The sequence below is a fragment of the Merops nubicus genome, unplaced genomic scaffold (genome assembly GCF_000691845.1).
Source record: "Merops nubicus isolate BGI_N331 unplaced genomic scaffold, ASM69184v1 scaffold4411, whole genome shotgun sequence".
In the NCBI taxonomy this organism is placed as follows: domain Eukaryota; kingdom Metazoa; phylum Chordata; class Aves; order Coraciiformes; family Meropidae; genus Merops; species Merops nubicus.
Window position 1 is genome coordinate 163,843 of NW_008586286.1, and position 14,284 is coordinate 178,126.

The 14,284-nt window shown below is 39.6% G+C and overlaps 1 protein-coding gene across 1 annotated transcript in view; it reads right to left on the reverse strand.

The window, feature by feature from the left end:
* The window catches only part of DHRSX (dehydrogenase/reductase (SDR family) X-linked), a 61,868-nt gene extending 49,175 nt beyond the window's left edge, over window positions 1-12,693 (reverse strand). Inside the window, exons 1-2 of the mRNA XM_008948600.1 lie at window positions 12,676-12,693; window positions 12,413-12,514 (exon numbers count right to left, since the gene is read on the reverse strand). Of these exons, the coding sequence (XP_008946848.1) occupies window positions 12,413-12,485 (73 nt within the window). The 5' untranslated portion in view covers window positions 12,486-12,514; window positions 12,676-12,693. The remainder of the gene's footprint in view (window positions 1-12,412; window positions 12,515-12,675) is intronic.
* Between the last annotated feature and the right edge of the window lie 1,591 nt (window positions 12,694-14,284).

The following is a 14,284-nucleotide window of genomic DNA, read 5'->3' on the forward strand; positions in this document are numbered from 1 at the left end:
AAAGAGTGAGAAGGACAACAGACCCAAATCTCCCAGACCAAGTCTCAGCCCACTACAGTACAAGTTTTAGTAGAGACAGAGCTTAGTGCAAGCTACTGGAGAGCAGATGGGAACATTTCTTCACCTCTGAGCACTAGGGCTGGTGCAAGGCAATTATATGTATCACTCTGAGGCCTATCCTGTCCTCCAAAGCTGTGACACTTGGAAAAAGTGAGAGGAAGCAGTTTGCCACAGGTCTGTTTGCAGCAACACTGCTAAAAGGCAAGCCCAAGAAAAGGCAGGCAACATAAAACAGCCCTGGAAGAGCAATGCTGATGTGAACCCCAAATGCTGCTTTTGCATTTGCTGGGGATGCTGCAAGGCTTGCTATAGGAAACACCTCCATGCACACGCACACTTCTGTTGGCTGAGTCAGATGGAGGGATGCAATAATTTGTCTGGAGAGAAATGCTGTAAACAGCTGTTACAGACGTTCAGCTTTGCACCAGGACCAGCAGGTAAACCTGTGGAGGCTGTTAGGGCTCACATCAGCCCTGAGGATACTTGTGCTGCAGCAGCTGCCCCCTGGTCCTTCAGAGAGGTTTAGGATTTCAAGAGCACATTGAGGCTTTGCCCTCCACCCCAATTAGTCTCCACCATCTGTGCTGCACATCCTGGAAGCAAAAACCATGATCTGAGCTCAGGTTTGACTACAGTAAAAAAAAATTACTCATGCAACGCATAACTTTTTAAGATACACATTCCCAGAAATTATTTTGCTCACTCTTGAGGAGCTTCCCCTGAGTAGAAATTGTGCTTAAGTCCTTGAGCAGGCACAATCACCTCTGCTCGCATTTGTTGCTATTAAAATTCCCTTTTTGTCTACAAGAGATGGTCAAATAAGATTAATCCAAAACACCTTTGAAAAGACTTTTTTTAAAGGCTCTCATCTTTGAGGTGGTTCATATCAAGGCTATCAAAAAATCTTGCCCTGCAGTTTGAGGGCCGTTTCTCTTATTTGATGAGAAGCCATTTTAATTCACTGAAAGTGAGCATACAAAGGAATACCCAACGGGCAACTGAATCTGGCTGCTTCTCTGACAGAAGAGAAAACCTTGTCAGTGTAGCAGCAAGCCCTCTTTTTTAAATTATTAACTACCTAACATTCAGGAGATACTAAAAGTGGCATGTTATTGATTTTCTTTTGGCCAGAAATGTCATCTGTTTATTCAAGGGCCTCAAATGGTAACTCAAAGAACAGAAGCTGCTTCTGTTTTTAATTCTTTCTAGTTTAAATACAATTGAATACAATACTATTTAAACATTTTTTAAAAAGTTGGGGTTTTTTGTTGTTTGTTGGTTTGTTTTGTTTTTCTCTTTTCACCTTTCTTCTTCATTGTAAAGTAAGAATGATTTCGCTTATTCTTATGGTATGGAATCCATACAACATAGCGTCTTTCTGATTTTAATAATGAGTTGTCAGTCTTCTCATTTTTTTGGAGTGCATGTGTGTTGTTTTATTTAGAGTGTCTGGTGGAATCTCTGTGCTTCCTGCAGTCCACCAAATTCCACAAAATTTTATTTCTTTACTTGGTCCCTGACATTTTTTAGGCGGAATTTCAATTTCCACATCACACAATGTTTACCAGACATTTGCTGCAGTCTCTCCAACCTTTTCAGGGAAAGTTCCTCCAATTAAAATATCATCTATAAACTGATATAGTTTTCCTGCTTCAGGGAGCGTAACTGTCCGCAAAAGTTCAGCAGTCGCGGCATGAGCAATTGTGGTGAGTGTTTATATCCCTGTGGGAGTCTATTAAAGGTATACTGGATACTTTCCCAAATAAATTTCCTTCTTCTGAAGTTTAGAGCAAATACTCATAATGTTTCAGCATTCTCAATGGATGATAATTGAGTTTTGAAAAGTCTGACTACATCCTGGGGAGACGTCTCACTCAGGGGAGGTGCAGAACCCAGCCTGCTGTGATCCAGGAGAGCTCAAAGGGACTCACTTGAGGATCACTGGTTATAGGGTCTGACATAATTGACTTTCATCGGATATTTTTTCAGTCTGGCTCACCTTGGATGTTGAAACATTTTGGTATTTTTTGCCAGTTGCACAGACCCAGAAATTGCTGACTTCCCAAGTTTGATATCTCCTCCCTGTTGACCATGGCTGAGGTACAGTTGTACTAGGTTATCACGACTGAGACACAGACATGCTAGGTTATCATGACCCAAACACAGAGGTACTAGGCTATCAGGAGGTGGCTAACTCCCAAGTATATAAGGAGAGCAGTGCTAGGTTCAGGAAAGCAAGGGCCCAGCACACCAAGGAGATGTAGTGTTCTGGTTCAGTGTCTATTGCAACCCGTGCCTGAAAAGGCATGTGTGGCCTAGGAAAAGGGTGGGAGGAATCGCATCAGATCTTGAGGGGGCTTCAAAATTTCAAGTGGCACATCCATGTGTTACTTTGCAAGAGTAGAAATAGAGCAAGGAAAATATTTGGTTGCAGAACTATGCTGAACAACTGTTCATCAAGAGAACTGTCTTTGTAAACAATCATTTATCGTGATTTTCTATACAACTTCCTACTGAAACTCTTGGTTTGGGATCCATAAGTGAATTAGCCTTATGTGTTTTTAAGAGCATAATGGATCTGATACTGCACACAGCATAACCAAAAATTTTATGACAGTTGTAAATATCACAGGCCAGGCATACCATATTTTTATTGGATTATATAGGAGGTATTGTAACATGCCTGCCTGTACTGCAGGTGATGGTAAACATAACTGTAATTCCTGTATCTCCCACTGCAAAGACATCCTTCAACCCCGTTATAAAACATGTTTTAAGAGCTTTACAAATACAAGTATTTCAATCATCTAGATTTATTTACTGGGAGCTACTTAAAGATTTTTAAAGGTAGCTCTCTCAAGCTCACTACAAAAGAAAGATTTAAAATATCTTTTTAATATGCAGAACAAAATGTTTTCCCTCCCAGGCAGGCTCATGGAAGAGGGTTTGGAGGCAGTTCCCTCACAAATTCTTTTATCCCTAGCAACTCAAAGGCTGGACAGACCATGCAAGAGGTCAGACACATACATTTATATGTAACACCTTCACAGCTGGAGGTGAACCTATATAATCACATTCATCCAATTCTTGTTATTTAGAAGGAAGAGACATATACTGTACCAAAAAATTTCCCAAGAGGAGAAACGAATAGAGACAAAAACTCTGACTAAACACACAAAGCCTTTTCTCCATACAGGCTTTGTAATGGTGTAGCTAATTCATTTACTCGCATTTTCCATCCCGTGAGTGCAGCCACATGAGGTGACCAACGTCCCTTAACAGAGTGTTGAAACCACTCAGCTCTGCACACCCATACACCAAAAGAACTATGGATGGATCTACGTGTAGAATAGTATAGCCCACTTCTCTCCTGAATGGGGATAGCTATAGTGGAATGAACGTCTCGATAACTGTACATTTAGTAACATTGCTTGCTAAGCTGCATTCATAACCCAGAGCCCCATGCTACTGGTATGCTCCACACCTACTGCTGTCCCAGAAAAGTATTCTGACTCTAGACAGGACCACACACAGAAGCCAAATTAACAGTATATAAAAGCCCAAAAGGCAAAAATCTAAACAGTTACAAAGAAAACCTGGCTTCCTGACAACTTCCCCAACTCCATGTGCTGGCCAAAATGCACAGCCATGCCAAAGCCAAGGACAGTGTGCTCTTTCCTAGCCAAAGCTCTGAGATGCACTCCCTTCCCTCCCTTACCCCCAGAATCTGGTGACCCAGTCCTCACCTTATCAAGGTACAGCATATGTGCAGGAAGGAGGGGAGAGGTTCAGCCCCAGATGTGCATATCAGCTTCATCTGTTTCTCTGCTTCCCTGAAAATGGTGAGTTGTTTCTTCCTAATCTTCTTACCCAGCCCCTCCTTCGTGCCTGAATCTCAGATCTCACTCTGCATCCTGCATGTACCTGCCAGTCACATGCCTGTCTCACCTTTCCCTTGCTCTTTACAGGGCCATGATCTGTGGCTCTGAGGCTCCCACCCCATCCTCTCTTCAGTGTCAACCAGTTGTGACACAGGGGTAGATGACAATTATTTTCTACAAGTTACGTTGAAGTCCCTGGCCAGACAGAAGACAGGTGTTCCAGTCACGTACCCACTGACAGGGATAATTCTCACTGCTGCTAAACATCAGTAAATTTGTAAAAAAGAGATCAGTCAAGAACTCCCTCACTGCAAGAAAAGGTTCCATCAGTTGGTGCACAACTCTAATCCTTGAGATAAGGACTCAGTCTTCATGAATTATGTGGTGTTTCAGTACTTGCAAACTGACTGATACCTCTCCAACAGTTCACACATACTTAATATCTCTCCTCATCCTCACTACCCACAACAACTCCCTCTCTCTGTACTTACTATCTTATTAATTTATTGATATTGGAATAGAATATATGCTAAATTCATAGTTTAATTCTGTTTAAAAGTTTTCAATCAGCAAATTCAAGTGTATTGCCATCAAATTCTCCTCCATACTAATGGTTCCCACCTAACAGTCCTGTTCCCTTCCATCAGCTCTTCTCTCCATCTTCTGCTGGGTCTTGCTCACAACCTCTCCACCTTAACTGCCTCTTGTATTTCAATTCTCCAAACCTAGGCTTCTCATATAAATCTGCCTTTCTTGGACGTTATGGTCTTGTCCCATCCGCATTCAAACCAGGCTTCTTCCTCTTCCATGCTAACGGTATTGTCATTATGCATAAAAATGCAAGAGCCAGCGCTTCTAGAGAGATATGGTCATTAGCCAATTGAGGTCTCAGCTACATCAGCTCACCAGCCATGCCTAGAGAGACATTGAGGTCCTGAGTGCTGACATCATACCCCAGCTCCACAGCCATGTTCCAACAGTGTATCAAAGTAAAGCCTAAAGCCCAGACCCATCACCTCCCATCTACTTCTCCCCACCTAGTAGTCTGCTTTTCCTGAGACAGAAGCTTGTCATGGAGATCACCGAGGACCCAGGCCCCCGGTGGAGAGACCTGGAGGAGCCTGAAGTGAGCCACAGTGGCCATCTGCACTCCAGCTCGGCGGCAGCAGTGGGGAGCAGACAGGACACTGACGCCCAGCCTCAGTACGGCTGCGTTTGCTTGCTTGCAGTACTTCCTACCATGGCTCAGGGCTGTGATTCTAGCAGAAAGACCTGTTCAGTCTCAACTCAGGACATGCTTGATAAAAACAAAAACTTTAGTGATTAAAATGTAAAAGTTGATTTTCAAACTGCAGTGCTTAACCGGCTGCTGACTGGACCCATCAAGGAAATATTCCATGGGTGGCGAAAGGTGCAGCTGCCTCTGACACAAAGGCAGCATCTTTCTTGCATTCAAGTACCCATTCCAAACTGATAACACCAGAACCTTTCTAAAGAAACTTACCATCATTTTTTATATTAAAAAAAAAGATGTTTTTCTTATCATTGTTGGAAACAGATAAATTCTTTTATCTGGCACTACAAAGGAAAAAAAAAAAAAGCTTAAGGCAAATACTTGGCATGGAAACTCTTAGCCCAAAGATTAAAAGTTTGGCTAACTAGTAAGGAATTGAAAATGAATAATGTCTGTCACTAGTGCTCCCAGACAGACCTATAATGCCCACAAGGGAGAAAGAATTGGACTCTATTAGCTACGCCAAAGAAGATAAAGCAATGCAGCTTTCCAGCAAAAGCAAGTCTTAGTTTATCAGTAGGTTAAAGGAAAAAAAAGAAAGAATGCAGACAATCCACATTCAAGGAGTGTGAGAACAACAAAAAATCTTAGCAGGTTCAACACAAAACTGTATAGGTTGCAGTACTTCCTTCAGAACAGATTCACTTTCTGATTCAATGTCACACTACTACATAGCAAATACAGAATGCACAGGCTAGTTCCTTGGAAAATGTGTCAGCTAAAAAAAGAAAATACAATTTATTTTATACTAAAATAAATCAGAGCATTCATAATTGGGTCTGGGTGGAAAAAAAAAAAAAACCTGTGTTCCCTAAAAATATTCTCAGTAACTGTTTGATTACTAGAGGTGGCATAACGGTGAGTTATCCCACTCACAATCAGAAAATAGGGAATTCAGTCACAGCTTTCAAATTCAACAGGATTTTCTCTTAGAAGTAAAAAATCCTATTTTGGAATTTGTATAAAAAATATTTTTACCTAAAATCTATGAAAGGATATAGTTAAGAATAAAATATGGCTCACTCCACCTCCTCAGAAAAGCCAGTGGCAAATGTTCCACACACTTAAGTAAAATTGGTTGAGCTTCCTAATCCATCAATAACTGAATTTTGTCTCTGTCTTCCACTGATAAAATATTCACATTCAGGACATAAAAGCAAATGTGTCAAGAACCTGCAGCATGTGGAGCCTGAGATATTTCCTTTTTTCACAGTGTTTGATACCACAGAGGGAAAAAGCTTTGAAACAAGAAAGAGAAAGATAGTATCAAACAAAGGTCAGGATTTTCATGAATGAAATCCTTACAGTTTGAAAGTCGGAAGTTTCTTCATGTAAGAAATAATCTTTTTATAAAAAAATCTGGTATCTTTATATAGGATACATATCATTCTGGCAGACAATGACGCAATTCAAGTATAATAAAAGCTCTAGCCGACTGCTGCTAAAAATCTTGGTGCTAGGTAAATGTTGGCATTTCACAGCCCTTGGTTGCTCCGAATAAGCTGGGTTGGATACTGTCAGCACTACGCTGACATATTCTCTGACACGTGCCCAGACAAGTGACTTCCAGTACCCAAGGCACCTAGTACCTGTAAAGCACACTGTATGATCAGCCAGACTCCACGTACTTTTGAGTCGTCTCTTACAAAGATGGCCACTTCTGAAAAATCTAAGTAAATGTCATGTCACACACTGAGCTGCTCCAAAAAATATGGCTCTGAGAGTATCTTCTTATTTTAGAACACTAATGCTACTAGGTAGTGTGTTTATGGATCTTCTAGTTTTGCCCATCATCTAATACTCCCACCACCTCAAATCATGTCTTCTAGCTCTAACCATCTTCCAAAGGCCCAGCTCTCCTGTCATGCCTAGTATCCATCACCCATTAGAAACAGGTAAAGGGCCACTTGTCCTTCTGCTCGCCCTCTTTCTTTCTCCCTGTCCTTCTACACCTTTGCCATCTCAGCTTAGTTTACATATTGCTCTAACTTGTCTTTGAGGAAGGATAAAGATGAAACAATTCTGTAAGCAAGGTACTGAACAAGATTCAGGAGGTATCAGTACCTGAGTTCACCACAGCCTCCCCTGTGGCTGGAAGAGAACCATTATTTTTTATGAAATCCAAGTTCCACTGGAGCCATGAGCGACCCTCTTCACTAGCTTCCCTTCAAGGCTTTCTCCAGTGAATTTCCACTTCTCTGGGTTTCTCTCCTTTTCGTCTTGTAGTCTGTGCAGCCTGCAGCTGCTACAGAGAGAGGAGCTGGCTCTTACCTAATCCACTGAGACGGAATCTTTTTGTAGAGCCCACTGTGCTAATGTAAGTAACTACTGTTAAACCTAACTAATCAATAATACCTGTGAATAGGCATGTACCTATAAAATGTTTGTACTTTATATATCTACTCATTCCTACCCTTCACATCTTGTACTTCTGAAGATCTGATCCTGCAAATGATCAAACAAAAGAATAATTTACTCTATGATCAACCATGACAGCATCCATGGGACTACTTAAATACCTCCCCACAAAGGATTATGGCTGGAGTGCATGTTAAGTAACCGTGTGTAAGTAACACAAAGAAATATATATATTACATACTTACCTCCTGATACAGCTTTTATTGTGCACTAGGAACTGAAGAGGGAATTTTATAGAGACATACTCATTCTATCAAGAGACTGACATTTCTCAGATGATCCCCAAAGTACAAAATATGAACATCTGAATTAGCCAGCAGTTCAGAAATACTGATTTTAAATTGGCTTAGATAGGCTTCAACCTCAAATATATTAACTGTAATCTGTCTACAATAGACTAATAATATCTCTAAGTGCTTTTTTTTTTTTTGTCTGTGTACATGGCAGGGAATATACTAAATGTCTTCCTTGTTTTCTCCCCCTCCTTTCCTAATCTGTAGCCAAAATCACAAACCATTAAATGAACTGTGACAGAGAAGGTAGTTGGAACTTCATGGCTGACGATTTACACCGTGCATGTTTGGTATCTGCAGGTGTTGTACTATCACTGAAGATGTGATTTTGGTGTTAGCTTTCTTGGGTTTATTATCTTTTAAGATTAAGTACTGTAAACAATGTATAAGCAAAAACATTAACTACAGGGTGCTGAGAAACATCTCTAGCACACAGAGAAAATAACTGCCTTCAAATTAGAAAAAAAACACCTCTCCGGCATGAAACTGTGACTACTGCTTGTGGAATTTTATGAAATGTTTTGCTATCTGTCCCTTTTGCAACCACAGGAAGATAGGACACTTTCTAACGTGTCTTAACAGCAATACCTTTTTAATGAATGTATTCAATAATTACACTACTGTACACGCTGTAATTTGCTAAATGCTTTTCAACTGTACGAAGACACATTTCTTTTCAAAAACAAATAAAACATTGGGACTCAGCTGCTAATTTGTGGACTAGAAGATGTATTATTCTGACCTGTCAGATTAAGTTTTTTAAACTGCTTGTACCGCATCCATCTTTCTGTGGCTCAGAGTTCAGCTATTCAGCTTACTTTTTTTTTTTCACAGAAAATGGATTTGCTTTCTGTGTCACAGCATTTTATCTTTTTAGCATTACCACACCATATTTTAAAAAAAAAAGCTTTATGTAATACTCTATTTGCATGTTTAATGTTTTGTTTATTTTAAAAACCAAGAGCTGAGCATGCACATTACTGAGGCAGAAAGGATAGTAATGAACAACATGCCTTTATTTGTCAGCTGAAATAATGTGTGCATTCAACCAAATTTTTCCTTTTAAATTAGAAATTAGAAAGTTAAATGTATATGATAAATTCACTGTAACAAGAAGAGAGGAGGTGTCTTCAGTGCACTGATCTCCATTTTGAACACCCTAAATATTCACATAAGACTTCTTAAATTGCCTGAATTAGTTGGATACCTAAACCTTGATGAAATTTTTGTGGGACCTGAGTGTCTAGATCTAGGGCGATACTTTGAAACTCAGGATTTCAGTACTAATTTACTTTCCAACTAGAACCTTGAGCTAGGCAGGTGACAGAGAGCAATTGATGTAGATACATATTTTAAAAAAATCAGCAGTGACCTCGAAAACTAATGAATTTCATAATGATCTTAGGTCATACATGTAGTATTGATTTTTTACCTAGCACAGTAATTCATGCCAAATCATATGTCTTTAATAATATTTCAGTATTAATTTCATAGTGTGTATTATTGTATAATGTTAAAACTTTCCTTGGTACTATGAAGACAGAGACAAGAATTTTTATTAGGTTGCCTGCGGTTGGATTCACAAGTCATGTGACCCACACAAAGTCTGATTTTCAAAATTTAAAGGAGATATTCCATTAGCCCCACAGACTTTGTATCAGACTCTTAAAAGCATATGACTGCCTACAAATGCATTTTTGCAGAATCCTGCCCCACAGGATCTTCTCAATATCTGAAAAAACAAGAATGCTTCTTCCTCTCAAGAACACTAGACCTTCAAGGTCTGTAACAAATAAGAAAGTACTAGGTGATACTGAGAAACCTACTATTCTAGATACATATACTGAGGCATTAGAAAATTAACCATGTCATGATGAGATAACCTGTACATCTAATGGTCACACAAACTGCCTTCCTATTGAGAAGGGAGTTTTCTGACAGAAAGCATACACAGTCACTGACAACGTGCCCAACAACTTATTCCCATCAAACATTTAAATATTGCAAGCATTGTCCTCTTCCAGACAGCCAAGCCCGTGTCCAGGGGATCATGCAGTGAAGACAGTGGAGCTGGCAACTGATCAGGCTTTTAAGTGAATAATGCCTCCAGCTCTGCAGTCCACGATGGACTGAATGTTCCTCCTTGGTGTATTGCATTACAGTGGAAAAAAAAATGAAAAAAAATTGATAGAGGAAGGAAAAGGGAAAAGGGAAAAGGGAAAAGGGAAATCCTACTTGTTGGCCCAAATGACAGTTTTTATTTTGGATGTGCTCAACAAAAAGCCAAGAGAAGCTATTCAAAGATTTTGACATCAGGCCACTTCTCCTCCACTAGGTATGCCCATTCTGCTCTTGTGTACAAAGGAATCACTTGGGTTTTCACTATGAAACTAGTAATAGAACTGAATGCTACAGATTATTTACAAGAGCATACAAAAAGGACAAAAAAACCCCAAACCAAAACAACAGCAACAAAAAACCCCAAGCAAACAAAGAAAAAAAAACACAAAAACAAACAAACAAAAAAATCAAACACAAACAAACAAAAAAGCAAGCAAAAACCACAACAAAAAAAACCCACCAAAACAGGAAAGAGCTTTCAGAAGCTTGCCAGATAATGTTCAGAGACTAACCTAATTATGTGGGATTTTTTACAGCAGCTTTGGACATAATAATTTCTGTGATTTTGTTAAAGATTCAGCAAAAAGAAGAATTGAAGCATCCATTTCATTGTAATCTCTGACAGGATTTTCTCAAAGAACATATTTCTCTTGCCAACTTTATTTGGTAACCAAATGTAAGTGAAATCAAATGCCCTTCTTGCAGGTCGTGAAAATATAGACTGATTCAGGCAAATACTAGTCTCAAGCTTATTTTTTAAGACAAGCTTTGGACCTACAGTCTTAGGTCTCGTATCATCCGAGGCACATTAGATATATTTTCATAGAACTTTGTTTCTTGATTAAGAAGATATATTTAACTGCATCCTGCTCCAGCAGCATTCAGGGCAGACCAAAATCCTCTATCCAAGTGGGCTTCCCAAGTATGCTCTTGCTTCAGTCCCATCATTTTTTCCCCAAGCTGCCCTCAAGATCCTGCAGCATGGTCCTGGCTTTGCTCGTGCAGACAACTGGTGGAGGGCAGAAGATGCCTGACAAGTGCACAGTCCTCAAACCCCATTTTTTTCCCCAAAATGATAGTTTTTTTAAATACTGTTGTTCCCACCTGTGTAATCATTTCTATTCTGCATTTTTAAAGTAGGCATGTAAAACTGCGAAGATTTTGTATGCAGGATTAAATATCCACTACCTTTAATTATTGCACAATTAAAATAATAATGGTAGGCTTTTTTTGACTAATCAAATAAAAATGAACAATTAATTGAACATTTCATGAATGTTTCATATCAATCAGAAACTAAAATACTCTTGAATTTTTATTGCAATATTTGTTTGTGTTACTGAACACTCTTTAAGGCATCAGTGAATGTGACAAACCCCTTAATTTACAGCATGTTTGCCCTCACTAGGACTGGAGGATGCACAGCAAAACAGAAAATGTTCTTTGGGATGTCTTAATAAAAATACATGCAAATATTTGGGAAAACAAGACCAGCAGCATGTAACAGCAGAAAACTTCTAAAAGATGTCTAAATTGTTGCTGGCAGGTTTTTCCCCTAGTTAAATAGACAGGTGAAAATTTCCCTTTAGGAAAGTGCATGCAGAGCATGCGGTGTTTTTGGAGGAAGATTATGGTATGGGCTGGTTTCCAAAAAAACTGTGGCTATAAAACATAATTACATGACAAGTACATGAATAACAAAAGTAAAAATCCTTAAAAATAATGAGATTGATTTGATAATTGTATGAATGCAAGAAAAATGTTGAAACGTTGTCCTTTTAATTTGCTGACAACTGAGGACGCAGCTTTATGGACAACTTTCCGACAGCACCTTGATCTAAGCAGTGACCACTCTGAGGTTACTTAATAATTTGCTAAATTATATTTCAGACGGACTAACCCTCCAACTCAGCTCACCATGAGCGACAGTAAACACATACATATGTTCATACATGGAAATTACATGGGAGAGAAAGTTAATAAAGGTGAAAGGACAGCTTTTCTTCACATATAAAGTACAGATTTCCTTTTTATTTATTTTATTAGGGATGCTCAGATTCTTGTGCAGTCCTATGATCTTTAGTGCTGGAGAGCAAAAAGCAGCAAAGGATCAAAACTTGCAGTAACATCATGAGCAGGGGTGGCAGTGAAGTGTTCAGTCTGCTCAGCTAACAATCTCTCAGAAAAATGAAATTTAATTCCTAGAAAGTCATGCCTGTAAATTTAACCATATTGTAACCTGCCGTATGGTTCTGACAATCAGTTTGAAGTACAAAGTCATAGACAAGAGCTCCATTTGTCACATCTTCTCCAGCAGATATGTGAGTAAGAAAAAGAGAACTCACCATTATTCACCAGGACATGGAGTGGACAACTCTTTGCTCTAAACCGCTGCACAAACTGCCGTATAGACTTCATGGAAGCCAAATCACAGTATAAAAACTCCACTGGGAGAGAAGAGGACATGAACAGAAAGACAGTTAAGTCAGCTACAATGATATAAAATCATACTTACAGACATCAATAAGGACTCCTGAGATAACGTCAACATGAAAGTAAAGATTTTAAAAATAAACAAAGCTTTTGAAAATTATGGATGAAGCTGGACCCAGAAGGTTTCTTCTTTCTCCTTCCTTCCTTCCTTTCTATTTTTAAACTACTGATTCTTCACAGAGCAAATATGAGGAATGCTGATGCCAGAAGGTGAAGAAAGGTACCAAATGAAGCAAATATGTCCCAGTCCTACAATTTTTTCTCTGCTTATCATTTAGGAAGAGGGGCTACAGCTCTTCAGTGTTGAGATGATCAGGACATGAGAGGTAGAACTCAGATGGGGAGACGAGAAGCCACATCGAGTACCACAACATTCCCCTGCATTTCGGATGCCAAATATTCTGCCTTATATTTTTTTTCCAGATTATCTGCTGAGTGTGGTCAAAACAGTGATGGAGTCTGACACCACTTTACAAAACAAAGCTTTCTGGAGTCAGTATGAAAGATGAGCAACAGCATGCCCACATATGGCAGCTCACCCAATCACGAAGAGCAAATGTGGCATTGTAAGTGGTGCCATGGCTCTGGTGGACATCCAGGGACACCTGGTGTACCCATCAACTGGCAGCAGCATCCAGTCATGAAAACACCTTCTGAATGTGGTTAAGAGTTGTGCTGACCCTTGGCTCCAGCAACAGCACTGTGATTTGAGAGGATCATACCTCACGTGGGTGCTATGGATTGTAGCCTGCTAATGTAAATCAAGGGGTAGGGTGGCAGGGAGCAGGAGGTCAGCAGCCTGCCTACTCCAGCAACGTTGATCAAGGGGCAGGGTGTCAGTGTCTCAAAATACATTTAACATGGGTATGTTTTTACTTCAATGAAAAAGTGTCTGCAACAAAACCGTCCTGCTTTGTCCAAAGCATTAGTCAGTTATTGACCTCTACTAGAACACTACAAAATTAATTAATCAAAATTAAAAAGATTACTTAAAACCTCCAATAACTTTAAATGCATCAGGTCTGAAAATTCTCCTCCCATTGCACTTGTCCACTTTTAATCCCCTGACTTTCACAGCACCGCTTCATTGATTGTCTTGTCTTGCATGACAGCCACAATTAGTGTTATGAGGTGAAAACAAGCGGTGCCCCCCTCAAAACAGCAGCTCTATCCCAACTCAAACAATCCAGATTCTTTGGAAACTCTGCAAAGGGGAAAGAGAAAGAAAAGCATGACCTCCTCCATTTATTTTAGTCTTAGAAAGTATACATATTACACGCCAGGATTTTGGTTTGTTTTAGTATTAGTTATGTTTTAAGCATGAAAACATGAATCTCTAGTGCAAATGTTGCTTCTGTCTTCTGGTTTGCTGTGTCAACTCCACTTCAGCCAGACCCAGTACACTCATGTTCTGAGGTTGCCTGAACCTCTTCCATAAAGTGAATTTTCTCAGGAAGACCAAAAGGTCTTTCAACTTGAAAGTCAGACAGTATCGAACAGCCTCCAGTGACTAATTCTAGCAAAAATAAAGCTGAAGTCTGTATAAAACATGCTCCCCTTGCTCATTGCGTCCTTGCAGAATAAGTCCTTACTGTTCAGTTTTATTTCATCAAAGATTTCATCCCAGATTTCCCAAGTTGTGGCAACCTCCACATAGATGCTCAATCCCCAGGATGGTTTTGGCCACCACAGCTGAGGACTAGGGCTCCAGATCCTCACTGTGT